The sequence below is a fragment of the Nipponia nippon genome, unplaced genomic scaffold, assembly GCF_047370975.1.
Source record: "Nipponia nippon isolate SJK-2023a ecotype South Korea unplaced genomic scaffold, ASM4737097v1 scaffold_13, whole genome shotgun sequence".
NCBI lineage: Eukaryota > Metazoa > Chordata > Aves > Pelecaniformes > Threskiornithidae > Nipponia > Nipponia nippon.
In genome coordinates, this window is record NW_028262324.1 from 17,201,943 (window position 1) to 17,214,052 (window position 12,110).

The window sequence follows — 12,110 nt, forward strand, 5'->3', positions numbered from 1 at the left end:
GGAGGCACAGGGATGGTGAAGGATATGGAAACGCTTAAAGACCTCAGGGATCAATAAGCCTGTTTCAGAGTGAGGACTGCAAGATGCTATTTAAATGAATGTCACTTTATGGAGAGGTTTAAATTCTACCTGTGCTATCTGCTGACCATTGATGCCACCACAGAGTTTCGCACATCCCCTCTCTCGGTGCCGGCCAGCTGCTCTGTGCTGCATCCAGCCCTCTGCAGCGGGCCATGAATGGGTGCCAGAGCATTCGCAGCTGCGCACCTTGACGAGGCTTCCTGGGCCCAGGGGCATTCATGCTTGTTTGCCATTAATACATTGTTCATTCCCCAGTCCCTTGCCATCAAGAAAACCACCAGCAATTGATTTATCTGTGGTCAGGCTAGAGTGTCATTTATTTGCATCATTTCATTATTAAAACTGAGTATGAAGGAGATTTTTTTGCTGCAGCCAATAACTGAACACTGCCGTAATACACGGCATTACCAACACGAGAATGGGTCATGGTAACGAAACCCGTTCACAGTGCCCAGCTGTACTGAAGCTGGGAACAAGTATATGAGCAGCATCCGTGCTTTAGTGATCAGCTAGTCAGCTACAAGGCTGTCCATGACTTCAAGAGAACAACACTGAAGATGCACTTTTTAAAGAACGTTAAGGAACTCTGTTGGCTGAGACAGGAAGATCACGAGGATGCATCATCAGACTTTCCTTTGTCACTTGGTGTGAAGTTTGCCTCTTGTTCTTTCTGCCATTGTTCTGCAGGACCAAGGACTGATGACCCCCTTGCAGGACGAGCTGCTGCCACTCTCCCATGGTGGCAGTGCTTCTGGGGCCGTGCCAAGGAGCCTGCACCCGGCTGTGGTGGCTCACACCCTGGACCCTGGTGCTGGGGCGGCTCCTGCTGGGAGCAGACGTGGCAGGCAGGCACCACATCCAGCCTGGAGCACACAACCCAGCACCTCTTGCCACTCAAAGCACAACCCGACTTTTTCCACTTGAAGAGATGGAGAAAGCCAAGGGCGTTTTTTTTTTCATAATTTCCTTCAAATTCAGACAGAAAAACTGACCCTTGTCTTAATGAAGCTCTTTCTGATGAGCATTTCAATGAAAAATGGGAAGAAGCCAGAGAAGCAGTGTCCTGCCAGTGGGAACTTGCTGCAGGAGGCAGGCGATTAGGCTGCTGGCTCCTGGCAGGGAACACGCTGTGCCGGGCTGTGCTGCAGCCCGTCCTGCTGGCAGGGCAGCCAGCCCAGTCCCTCTGGAGAGGTGCTGATGGGACCACATTGACAGTACAATATGAGGAAACAAAACAAGACAAAATAAGCAAATAAGACTCATGCTAGACGACAAGGAAATAATTTATTTCCAGGTCCTAGAAAGACCTTGAAAAAATAACAAGGGTGAGGAAATCAACCTCCTAATTTCATTTGGGTAGAGAAAGAAAACCAAAGTGACTCCATCAGATATTGTGGCAGCTGCCAGCTCCTCCTGATGGGCGCGGGTGGCCAGGCAGTGCGGGGCAGTGCTGCACAGAGCAGCTGGCTCACTCAGCACCATGCTCCTCCCGTATTTACACGTGAGAGAGAAATTAAAACGCAAGCGTGCGTGCATGCGTGTTGGGGAGGACTGGCTGGTCAGGGATAGGGAATAACCCAGTGGGAGGCTTGCTAAACACATACCCTGTCAGACTCCATCTCCTACGGACAGAGCCCTGCTATTGCACAACACTTTTGCTAGAGGAAGGGCCAGCTCCGGAGGGGCTCGTGCACAGCTCTTCAGCCCGGAGGGAAAACACAAACACATTCCTGAGGAAAGAGAGGGGCATCACCTGCCTGAGGCTGCATGGCCAGAACCAGCACTCAAGGGCCAGTGCAAAGCAGCCTGTTGGCCCTGCTGACTCCTCAGCATCATCACAGTGAATCAGCAGCACGCCGGGGCGCAGGTGCCAGCAGCAGGCGCCTGCCACCTCCTTGGAAGGGGACCAGAGAGACCCTGAGAAGCGAGCAGCTCCCAGTCCCAGCACAAAAGCCAAGCTGTGGCTCCCGCATGGGCGGATGTGGCGGCAGCGGGTAGGAGCAGCCGAGGGCAGGAGCCGTGGCAAAGATGCATCCTGCCCCTCTCTGCTGTCAGGTCTCTTGCTGCAGCCAAAGGACCAACACCAGCAGCCGGGAAGCAAAATACAGCAAAAAACCCGAACACGCATGTACGTTTACATTTAAAACTTCTCCAAGGATAGAAAACACTGTGGCTAAACTAAAAGGACAAACCCAATAACAAGCCCAGGATGTGTCAGGCCTTGAGAGACCTTATCAGTTACCTATCAATGATATAATTGATTTTTTTTTTTCAACATGAACAGATAAGGAGCTGCGCTAGCCAACACGGCCTGAGAAGCTGCCCGTGGGAGTTGCTCAATGTGCTGCTCAATTTACCCTGGGGGAAGTCAGCAGGCTGGAAAGGTGCAGGGCACTGAGCACTTTCCTCCAGCATCATCTGCAGCCCAAGGAGCAATGGTACATCCCGCCAGCCTCCTCCTGACCTGCCTCTCAAAACCAGAGATTTCATGCAAAGGCGGTCCTGCTGTGGGAGCTTGTGTAGGTTTCTTGCAGGGCACCGGGCTGGGGTGGGGACACCCCGGCTTCCCTGAGGTGTCACAGACCCGGTGCCCAGCCTGCAGCAACCAGCTCAGCTGTGCAGCAGCGCCAGCAGGATCTGGCGTCATGCACGTGTCCTGGGAATGGCTTTTCTATCGCCAATGGTGATGCTTTGCTGTCACAGCTGGGTGTAAGCAGGAATTATCCCTCCAAACCAGGGGGCTGGGGCTCTTTCGTGCCCTACAGCATGGTCCTCTAGCCAGGACGCAGCTCTCCTCCACCACTGAAGGCCAGGGTGCAGTAATGTCCCGCCTTCTGCCCTGCGCAGCCCATGCCATTTGGTAGAAAGGTAGCACTTGGCTGAGAGCCCTGCAGACCTGGGCCCAGCCTGCCCCAGTCTGCACCCCTCCAATGGTGCTCCCCAGCACCACGGCTGCTCTGCAGCTCAGGCCACAGCACTGTGCCTCAGCAGCGGGTGGGATGTCCCCGTCTGTCACGGGGGCAGTGGGGCACATCAGGACCTTGCAGACGTCTGCTGTGCAGGGAGGGAGAGCCCCTTCAAATCACAACCATCTTTGATAACCACAAGAAAGGTCTAAAAACTGAGAGGTGAAGCAATTGCAGCTTAGAGGTGAAGTGTGTTTTGAAGTGAACTCTAGTGCAGCAGTCGACCTGTGCAGGATGTGACGCTGGAGCCCACGTCCAGCACGCACATCCCCAGCGCAGCACGCTCCCTCCGACACGGCACCAGCAGCCAGGCGCCGCAGAGGAGCCCACGTGCAGAGGGAGGGAGGACTCCAAAAGCAAGAGAACCTAAAGGCGGGGGGGAAGCTGAACATAAGTTAAAAGCTTGTTTCCCTCTGCAAGGAAAGCTCTTAAAGAAATCAAAGCACTTCAAATGCTCTGACTCAAGCGACAAAAACAATTTAGACAACAAATGACTCCTGTTTGCTCTTCCTCTCCTGAACTGGGCTCACTGAACAGATCTATTTAAATGATAATTTGTCAGGGAGAAACCCCCTCCAAACTCTCTTGAATTAGATTTTCTCTTTCTTAAATTAACGCATAGTACTTTAATGGAGACTGGTATTAAGGAGATGATGACGGCCACAGCGGCTCCTTTGGGCACTCCAGCCTCGCCATGCAGGTGCAGAGGCACCCCAAACAGGAGGCAGCTGCCGAGAAGCACGTCGCCCGGTGCTCCCTGGCCCCATGGCGGAGCCCCTCTCTGGCAGCTATGGAGCCTGGCTGGAGGCGCATGCTGTCCCTGCGCGGCACCTCACAGCATGGAGCTCTGGTCCAGGAGGTGCTGGGAGCCTCATTGGGGGGGTGGCGGGATGGCTAGGACTCCTCGCTGTCCTCCTCGCCCCTGCGCCCAGCGTAGAGCGCTGCCAGCTGCCGGAAACGTGGCCCCCAGCCCCCCAGGTAGGAGAAGTCCTGCTCTGAGCTGCTGGACCAGGTGTTGATGGAGCTCAGGGAGGGCACGGGGGAATCTGAGCCCTCGAAGGCGTAGGTCTGGAACGAATCGTAGGGTGGCACGGAGAGGTCCTCGTCCGCCTGCTCCACCTTCTTGCAGATATAGTCTCTGAACACGGAGAAGTCCAGGTCTGGGCTCTGCACCCACTGTGGGAGGGTGTGGAGCTCCGAGGCCGGGTTTCCGCTTGGGCCCCCCTCTCCTGGCCCCCCACCTCCGTCACCGCCTTTGATCTCACTGAAGTCATAGAGGCTGCGCAGGGCTGACATGTCATAGGCCTCTGTGTCCTGCTCGCCACCCCCTTCGTCATTGTATTTGATGACGTTGTCCCTCATGTCCTCGTCATCCTCAGATGTCATGTGGCTTTTGTGGTGTCGCTTCAGTGTGAGGATCAGAAGGACCAGCACTGGGAAAGGAAGAGACAGTCAGACAGGAGCAGGGGCTTGTGCAAGCTGTGCTCCTGCAGGAGCGAGGACGGCCCATGCTCAGCGGCAGGGTGCAGAGGCATAGCACCCTCCGGCACAGGGAGCCCCACAGCCGAGACCGCCGGCATGCCAGCCAGTTCCTATCAGCCAGGCTCATCAAGTAGCAGCTGTGCTGTGTCACTGGCTAGGAGAGAGGTTTGACTGGGCTCCAGTGCAGACCAGGAGCTTCCTTTCCCATGCAGCGTGACTGCTGAGACAAGAGGGACAGATGGATGAATGCACGGCTGGACAGACAAATGGATGGATTCTGCAGAAGATGAGTAAGAAAAAGGGGTGCATGATCGCTGCAGCTGCCAAATGCTGGGAGAGTGAATGTGGAGCAGATGGCACAGAGCCTGAGCAACGAGCCGCAGATGTGTCCTGGATCATCATCCATTCATCCCATCACCTTTAAAGCACCGATGTGCACTTTATTCGTTTGGGCAATTAGGCAGAAATTTGTTTGCACTGCGTTGGAAAATGAAACCAGTGTAAAGTGCACCCTGTGGGAAAGGGTTTTCTAAATGGAGATACAGCAGGAGACGGGGAGCAGAGATGTGCCAAGGAGAAGAGACTTCACTGAACAACGCACTGGCTTCCACAGATGCCCAGACAGCCCTCAGGAGCCAGCACCAATGCCGGAGAGCTTTCGGCAGCAGTGTCCATCAACTGCCCTATGCTAAACCTGAGGGCATTGCAACACCCCTCTCCCAGAGCCCCTTCCCACGCACACAACAAGCCCGTGCCTCCCCTGCACCTTCACACTGTGCCGTGGCAGCCCAGCACAAGCTTGTGCCAGCGCGTCAGTGGCAGCCAGCAGCATTCCCAGGGTGCAGGTCCTAACCTGGGCAATGCTCTGGTTTGCGTGCACCCCAGCTCCACATCCTGCCCACAAGCTCACGCACACTCATGCTGACCCTCTGAGCACTCTGAGGTAAAGAGCACAACTGCGTACCCCACACCTGCTGCCCTTGGCCACCGTGCTGGGATGCACATGTGCCCCATCTGCTGTGAGATGCCTGCTGTGAGTGTGGCATGGCAGCCTGCGAGCAGCTCGGCTCCTGCCCAGCGAGGTAGGGAGCAAGCCAGCAGCTCTCCAGCCTCTCCCAGGCAGCAGCCTGTGGGCCTGTGCACAGGGAGCCCTGCTCTGGCTGCCCTGCTGAGCCCAGTGTGTTGGAGCTGGGGCAAACATAGGAGCTTCCCCGATGGTCCCCCACTGGCAGGGGGCTGGGCTTCCTGCCCCCCATGCTGCAGCTACCAGCAAGGAGACAGGTGGCAGAGGAGCCTGCACCGTGCCCACAAGAACCGCCTGCGCTCGTTTGCGTGATGCTGGATAGAGAGAAGACAGGACAGGACAGGACAGGAGGAGGCTGGGGGACAGGCAGACACTCACCGACCAGAATGAGGATGCACACCAGCAGCGCAATGAGGGCACCGGGGCTCAGCGTAGCTGATACGACGTAGGCTGTGCTGTTGCAAGACTGGATGGCCCCGTTGCTGTCACAGCCGCAGACGCGGATGGTCAGAGTCCCCGTGCTGCTGAGGGCCGGTGGGCCACTGTCTACCACCAAAATGGGGAGCAAGTACACATCCTGCTCCTGACGATTGAAGCCCATTCTTTGTGTGTGCACCGCAGCCGTGTTGTCTGCAGGGAACAAGTAAACCCACAGCAAAGTCACTCCCATAGCACAGCCAGCAGGACCCGCTGTGAGCTCCTCCACACTCGAGATGAACACTTGGGGTGCTGCCGGGCTGCTACCACTCGCATAGTGGTTGTTTGTGCGCCAACTCCAGCAACCACCCAAAGAGGGGATGGGGCCTCCCTCCTCTCCATCACAGGGGAGCAGGGAGCAAGCTCGTGGCTCTCCTGTGCCACAGCCCCTCAGCAGCCCAAGCGCCCGTAGGTGGCCAGCTACGCTCCAGCACACACCCCTTCACTGGGCACCTCAGGGCCAGCCCAGTGTCTCACTCACCAGCGTACCCAGGGCACGGCGAACCCGATACAGGAGCAACAGCACGGAAGTGTCTGAACCATGCTGACAAACAATGCAGTTGGAGCAGAGAGAGGGAAAAAAACCCTTCCAGAAGACCCTCTGAGACTGGCACAGAGCAGGAATCGGGATAAAAATCTGTTGCTGACATTGAGACCCCCTCCTGACCTGACCTGGCCCGCTCAGTCCAGAGTGGACAGGGGTCTGCAGATGGCACTGAACCTACAAGAGCAGTTACTGCTTCCAAACCTGAGCACCGCAGGTGAAGGGTCCTACCTCAGCCAGAGGCCCAAATACCCCTAGGATCCTTTGTAACTTCTGAAGGAGCAGGCAGAGCTCCTTCCAAGCCTCCCAGCCGAGCCAGCCGTCCTCCTCTCCGTCTGCTCAAACCCTGCTGTTTCAGGGGCTCAGCCGGCACAGCATAACCAATTATGATCCCATTAACATGGCCACTTCACGGACCCCTCCAGGGCCCCAGCGCCAGAGATGAACCCAAGCAGCAGCTGTGCACAGGCAACCTGGAGCAGGGAGGGTAGGAACAGGGACTGAAGATTAGCTCGGCGCTCTGCTCATGTGTGCTACTCACTGCCAGCCAGCAGCAGAGTGGGCAGGAAGGGATTGAATAGTAGCCGAACAATTGTGGCCAGATGTCAGAAGTCGCTGCCGACTGTCTGCAGTCTTTATCTAATAAAACGTAGATTGGCCCGCTCACAGCAAGGTGCTGCTGTCTACAGACTTTCTCCTTATTGCACCTGATTTATGCTGGACTGGCCCCTTTCTGTATCAATCAGCTCTTCGATCGGAAAAGACATCTATTCTAATTCTGGCTCTTGGGCTGCCTGCCACCACGGAAATTGCTGTATGGATCGGGTGCTGCACGGGAGCACATGGAGCATGGTGGGGACAGGAGGCAAGCCAAGAGCAAAGCAGAGGGGCAGGCACACGCTGAGCCACAGGACAGGGAAGATCCACCGGACAGATGGGAAGCGGGGCAGATCCCAGAGGCACCGTGCAGCAGCCAGGGCACAGCAGAGCACAGAGCCCATCTCCCCCCCACTGCTCGGGGCTGGGGGCAGAGTCAGTCTGGGCAGAGCCTGCCAGGATCCCAGTGCTGAGCCCTCACCCAGCTCTGTCAGTACCAACGGCAGAGGCACAGATGACCTGCCCACAGGACTGCTGCAACCAACCCCAGCAAAGGCCAAGTGAGGGCAAGGCTGGTCTCTGCTTCGTGGCAGCCTGGAAGAGGAGGAGCTGGGGGTGATCCGCGCCCCCCATGCTGACACAGAGGTGCAGAGGTGAAGCCCACTCAGCATGTGCTGGAGCCAAGCGTGGCTAGGTGCAGCAAGAGCAAGGAAGATGGGCTGCCTGTGCCCAAAGGGGAGGCAGCAGTGCACGGGCTTGTGCGCGGAACAGCGCTCAGCTGTCATGGCACTAAATACCAGATTGCTGCTTCCTGTCATCAGGTTTCTGGACTCAGCCCACCACAGTTTTTTGTGTTGCCAGAATACAGCCGTGTGGCTGGGGAGAACAGAGCTTTTGGCACCCTAGCTGCGGAGAGCTGGGATTCCAGCATAAAGGAGACAGGGAGAAAGTAATCTCTTCCAGTTCACCTGAGAGCACAGGTCTGCCTTGAAGAGCTCAATGTGGGAAATGCAAGGATACCAGAGAGAAGACCACACCAGCCAACATTTGGAGGCTGCACTGAATGCCACAAGGGTGATGTTCAAAATCAGATCTTATTTATGCACACAGAACTGTGCTGCAGGTTACTAGAAAAACTCTTCCTTTGGATGTAGCATCTTTTATCCATTAAGGGAATTTTCCAGGTAACCTCACTCATCCCTGCTCACAGCAGCAGACTTCAGGCAGGCAACATCCTCAAGAGCACAGAGCAGAAGACAGCAATAAGGCAAACGCTTGTACGACTTGATCTGGGGACAGTTTGCCTCAGAATGGAGATACTGCCTGCAATATCAACACTCTGCCTGCAAGGCTGCAGCGCCCAGCACTGACCCATGCTTCCTGAGTCAGACGTGATCTGAGCGCTGCAGCGTCGCCAGCCCATGGAGGGGATTGCCCACAGCAGAGAGCACAATCTTTCTGCACCACATGCGTTGCCTGGCTTCTCTGTATGCGAGGCAGGGACCACCGACCCTCCGCCTGGGCAGCCACCTGGTCCTGCAGGACATCTGCCACCATGGCTGAGACTCCTAGAGCAGTACATGGCCCCAGCACAGAGGCAACTCGGCAGAGCTGTCAGGAGGAGCAGGGGAGCACCAGCCCCGCAGGCGGCAGGGAGGCTGAAGCAAGTGTGGCAGCCTGCCGGCACCAGTCTGCTGAGAAGCTGCCTATTGCCTACCAAGGATGATCTAGGAAAAAAAAAATTGTTATGCCAATCATTTGCACAAAGGTAACAAGATCTCATTTGGTGCTGCTCCCTCAGCTTGCTGCAGCATAGCAGGGAGATATAAATAATGTTAACGGCACCATCTCAGCAAGAGGCCAGGACTAACTTGTAGCTAGCCCAGCTAAACATAAGCCTTGGGCATCTAGATCCAGTAGAGATGAAGCCACAGGACAAATGGGACAGACCCACTTGCTGTGAGCGAGCAAGGCTCTGGCCCTCAGCCCAAGAAGGTTGCCTTCACTGGCACTGTCACACCAGCCAAGTAACCAGCCTGAGCTCGTGGTGGGATCCTGGCCCAGAGTATCCCTGTGCATACAGCCCCGTACCTCCATGTGCTGCTCAGCCTGTCTACAGCCCAGGTCTGATGAAATGCTCCCCCGGGCGAGCACCCCTTTAGCGCTGCATAAATGCAGGCGTAGCACCAGATCCTCACCTCTCTGGAAATGCAGCAGAAGGCTGGCGACTCCCCTTCTGTTTACAGCCTGCTCCAGCTCCTGTTAGGGAGGAGGACCTGCCACAAGGCACACTATTTTTAGAAACAGTCTCTAGAAATCAAAGGGAAATATATGTGCAAGTTGCAGAGAGGCAGCCACTAACCTCAGCTCAGCTGAGACTGCTCAGACAGTGCATTGCACTGCTGAGCTCCCTCACCTCCAAGTACGGGAAGGAGAAATATTTTCACTGCTGAACCCACAAAGTCAAAATAAAGCAGCCAGTACTTAAATTTATCAGCAGCATGACAGACAGCTCTGCTCGGAGAAACCTGAGCTCAGGAAGGGGCTGAGGTCTTGTTCTGTAACCCAGAACTCGGTGCTAGGGAGAAAGACAAAAACCACAACTACAAAACACTATTTCAAACATCATGAAACTACATTTTTCTCTCTTGAACAGGGTGACATGAACACTTCCTACAGGAGGGAGACCCACAGAAATTTCACATCTATACCTGCGACATTGCTCACCAAGGCTGGATAGCCAGACCCCAGCCTGGCAGAGACCAGCCCCCTCCAGGCACTGAGATGGCTCCAGCCTCTTCCCTGCTGCCCACCCGCTGTGCCCACTGCTCCCCGGGCACCCTGGACAACTGTTTTCTCTGTCGGGTGTTTACATCCCTGTAACTTGCAAAATTCTTCTGTGTTCCCTTCTGAGATACTCCAGAAAAAGCAGTGCTGCTGCCATGCAATGTAGTCTATTTGACCATAGAAGCAAAGAAAATTTTGCCCCGATCTGGGAAAATGTATCCTGGAAAATGCATCCAAAGCAACTTCCTACAAAACAATGTAATTTCTCTTGGTACAGTTGTTTCTTTACATGCAGCTGACCCAAGGCAGTTGCTTCAGGATGCGTGTCTTGCCGTAGATTTGTTTGTATCAGCACAGCCTGAGTTGTGGCAAAGAAAAGCCAGGCAGGCCTGGCCCTGCAGCCTCTTGTGTCTCTTCCTCTGCAGCAGCTTTCTGCTAAGCCCATTTCTGGGGTCATGAGATTGAGGAGCAGTGTTTCCCAGCAGGTGGTACTGAAATTTGAGCAGACATTAATCCACAGATTTCCTGCACAGATGAGTTTGGATCTCCACACTTACGTCTTCCTGCCCAGTCCTCGTGAGGTTGCACTTTGTGCTACAGTCACACCACTCTAAAGGTTGTGCCATGTGTTCTCTGAAGCCTCAAGCCAAACCACTTACTATCATTGCCATCTTGCTATACAAACTGACATTTACTCTGCAGGTTTCCTATGCCGCCCTCTCCCTGACCACACAGTGACATTACCCCGTGTCGCATCATAACACCTTGTGCGACAGACAGGAGACAGCATCTCTGCCTGCTTGAGGAGCAAGTCACCAGACAAGGCCAACCAATGTGGGCTGAGTGTGCAGGGACCAGTCAATACTGCTGTAAGAGGAAAGTTTAGGAACGCAATATACTCTAGTGGTAGCGTAGCATCACTAGGAACAATAAAATAATTAAGTCTCTCAGAGTCCCTCTTCAAAGAAGCTCTTGGCAGCTTCAAAGACAGAACTAATAAATCCTTCTCATAACTCAATCTTGAACAGCGCTAGGAGAGCAGAAGGGAGAAAGTGACCTCCAGTTTGGATTTTGACATCCCTGCCCTCTCCCTCACTCCTGGGGCCACATGAGCCTTTGCCTTCCCCTTCTCTGGCAGCTGTTCTGCAGCTCTGGTGCCCAGGCACGCCAGGTCCGCGGAGGTGCACGTGGCTCCCAGCTGGGCCCATGGCCACGCTGTCACTGGAGCTGCCCAAAAGGAGCACACCCCTGGCTCCAGCCCCGGGTGGGTGCAGCTGGCAGGAGAAGAATCCAATTTTTTCCTTTTGCCTCTTCCTTCTCCCAAGTTCTCTGGGTGCCAGGCCATGGCCTCAGTGCTGCTCATTTACCTTTCACTCTGCCCCCGTGGAGCTTTGATATTCTTTTTCACCCCCCTGTCAGCATCTGCGCTGCTTGTGCTGAGAACAGCATCCCTGCAGGGCTGAAGGAGGCTTCCTCTATCCTGAGGCAGTCCTCGAATCCTAACATTTTGCTTTTGATTGTTACAATTTTCAGATCTTCTATCACCCATTACGTGTTCTTAATGAGACCTGCAGAGACTTCAGACATCTGCTTGCCTAGCCCTTGAGCTCTGGAGTCAGTAGCTCTGTGTGTTGCTCCATATTATCTAGCACCCCTTCCAGGTTGCTGGGCTTGGATATTTTCTACCATCCCTTCCAATACAATTAGAGTTTCTTGGAGAACATGATTTCAGGCTTTAATTGCCTTTGATCCTTCTGTAATAAATTTTCTCAGGCCAGAAATATCCAGCAAAAGGCAAGTTAGGAGGCAGAGGATGGTGAATGCCTTTGGAATGGCACCAATTGGACCTGGGTGAGGTCAGCTTTTCCAATTCTCTCTCTTCCTTTAGGCACTTCATTTACTGGGCATGTTCCTTCTGGATTGGGGCTGTTGTTACCACACATGACATTTATTCCTTGTCTGATGAATTAGGAAGTGCTTGAGCACTCCAGACAGAGCAAAAGCAAGGAGAGATGCCATAGGAAACGGCACTATTTCTAAAAGCCCGACTCCTGCAAACCAGCTATAATTCAGCTAACACAAGGTCTCCTGCAAGGTCACCTTTTGCTCTTGTAGCTCCAACCTGGAGCATCAGAGCCAAGGCAGCTTTGCA

General features: G+C 54.6%; 1 protein-coding gene across 1 annotated transcript in view; it reads right to left on the reverse strand.

Moving 5' to 3' along the window:
* Positions 1-1,346: 1,346 nt before the first annotated feature.
* Positions 1,347-12,110, reverse strand: part of CDH22 (cadherin 22) — an 87,024-nt gene continuing 76,260 nt past the window's right edge. The window contains exons 11-12 of the mRNA XM_087750101.1: positions 5,932-6,183; positions 1,347-4,480 (exon numbers count right to left, since the gene is read on the reverse strand). Coding sequence (XP_087606227.1) covers positions 3,942-4,480; positions 5,932-6,183 — 791 coding nt within the window. The 3' untranslated portion in view covers positions 1,347-3,941. The remainder of the gene's footprint in view (positions 4,481-5,931; positions 6,184-12,110) is intronic.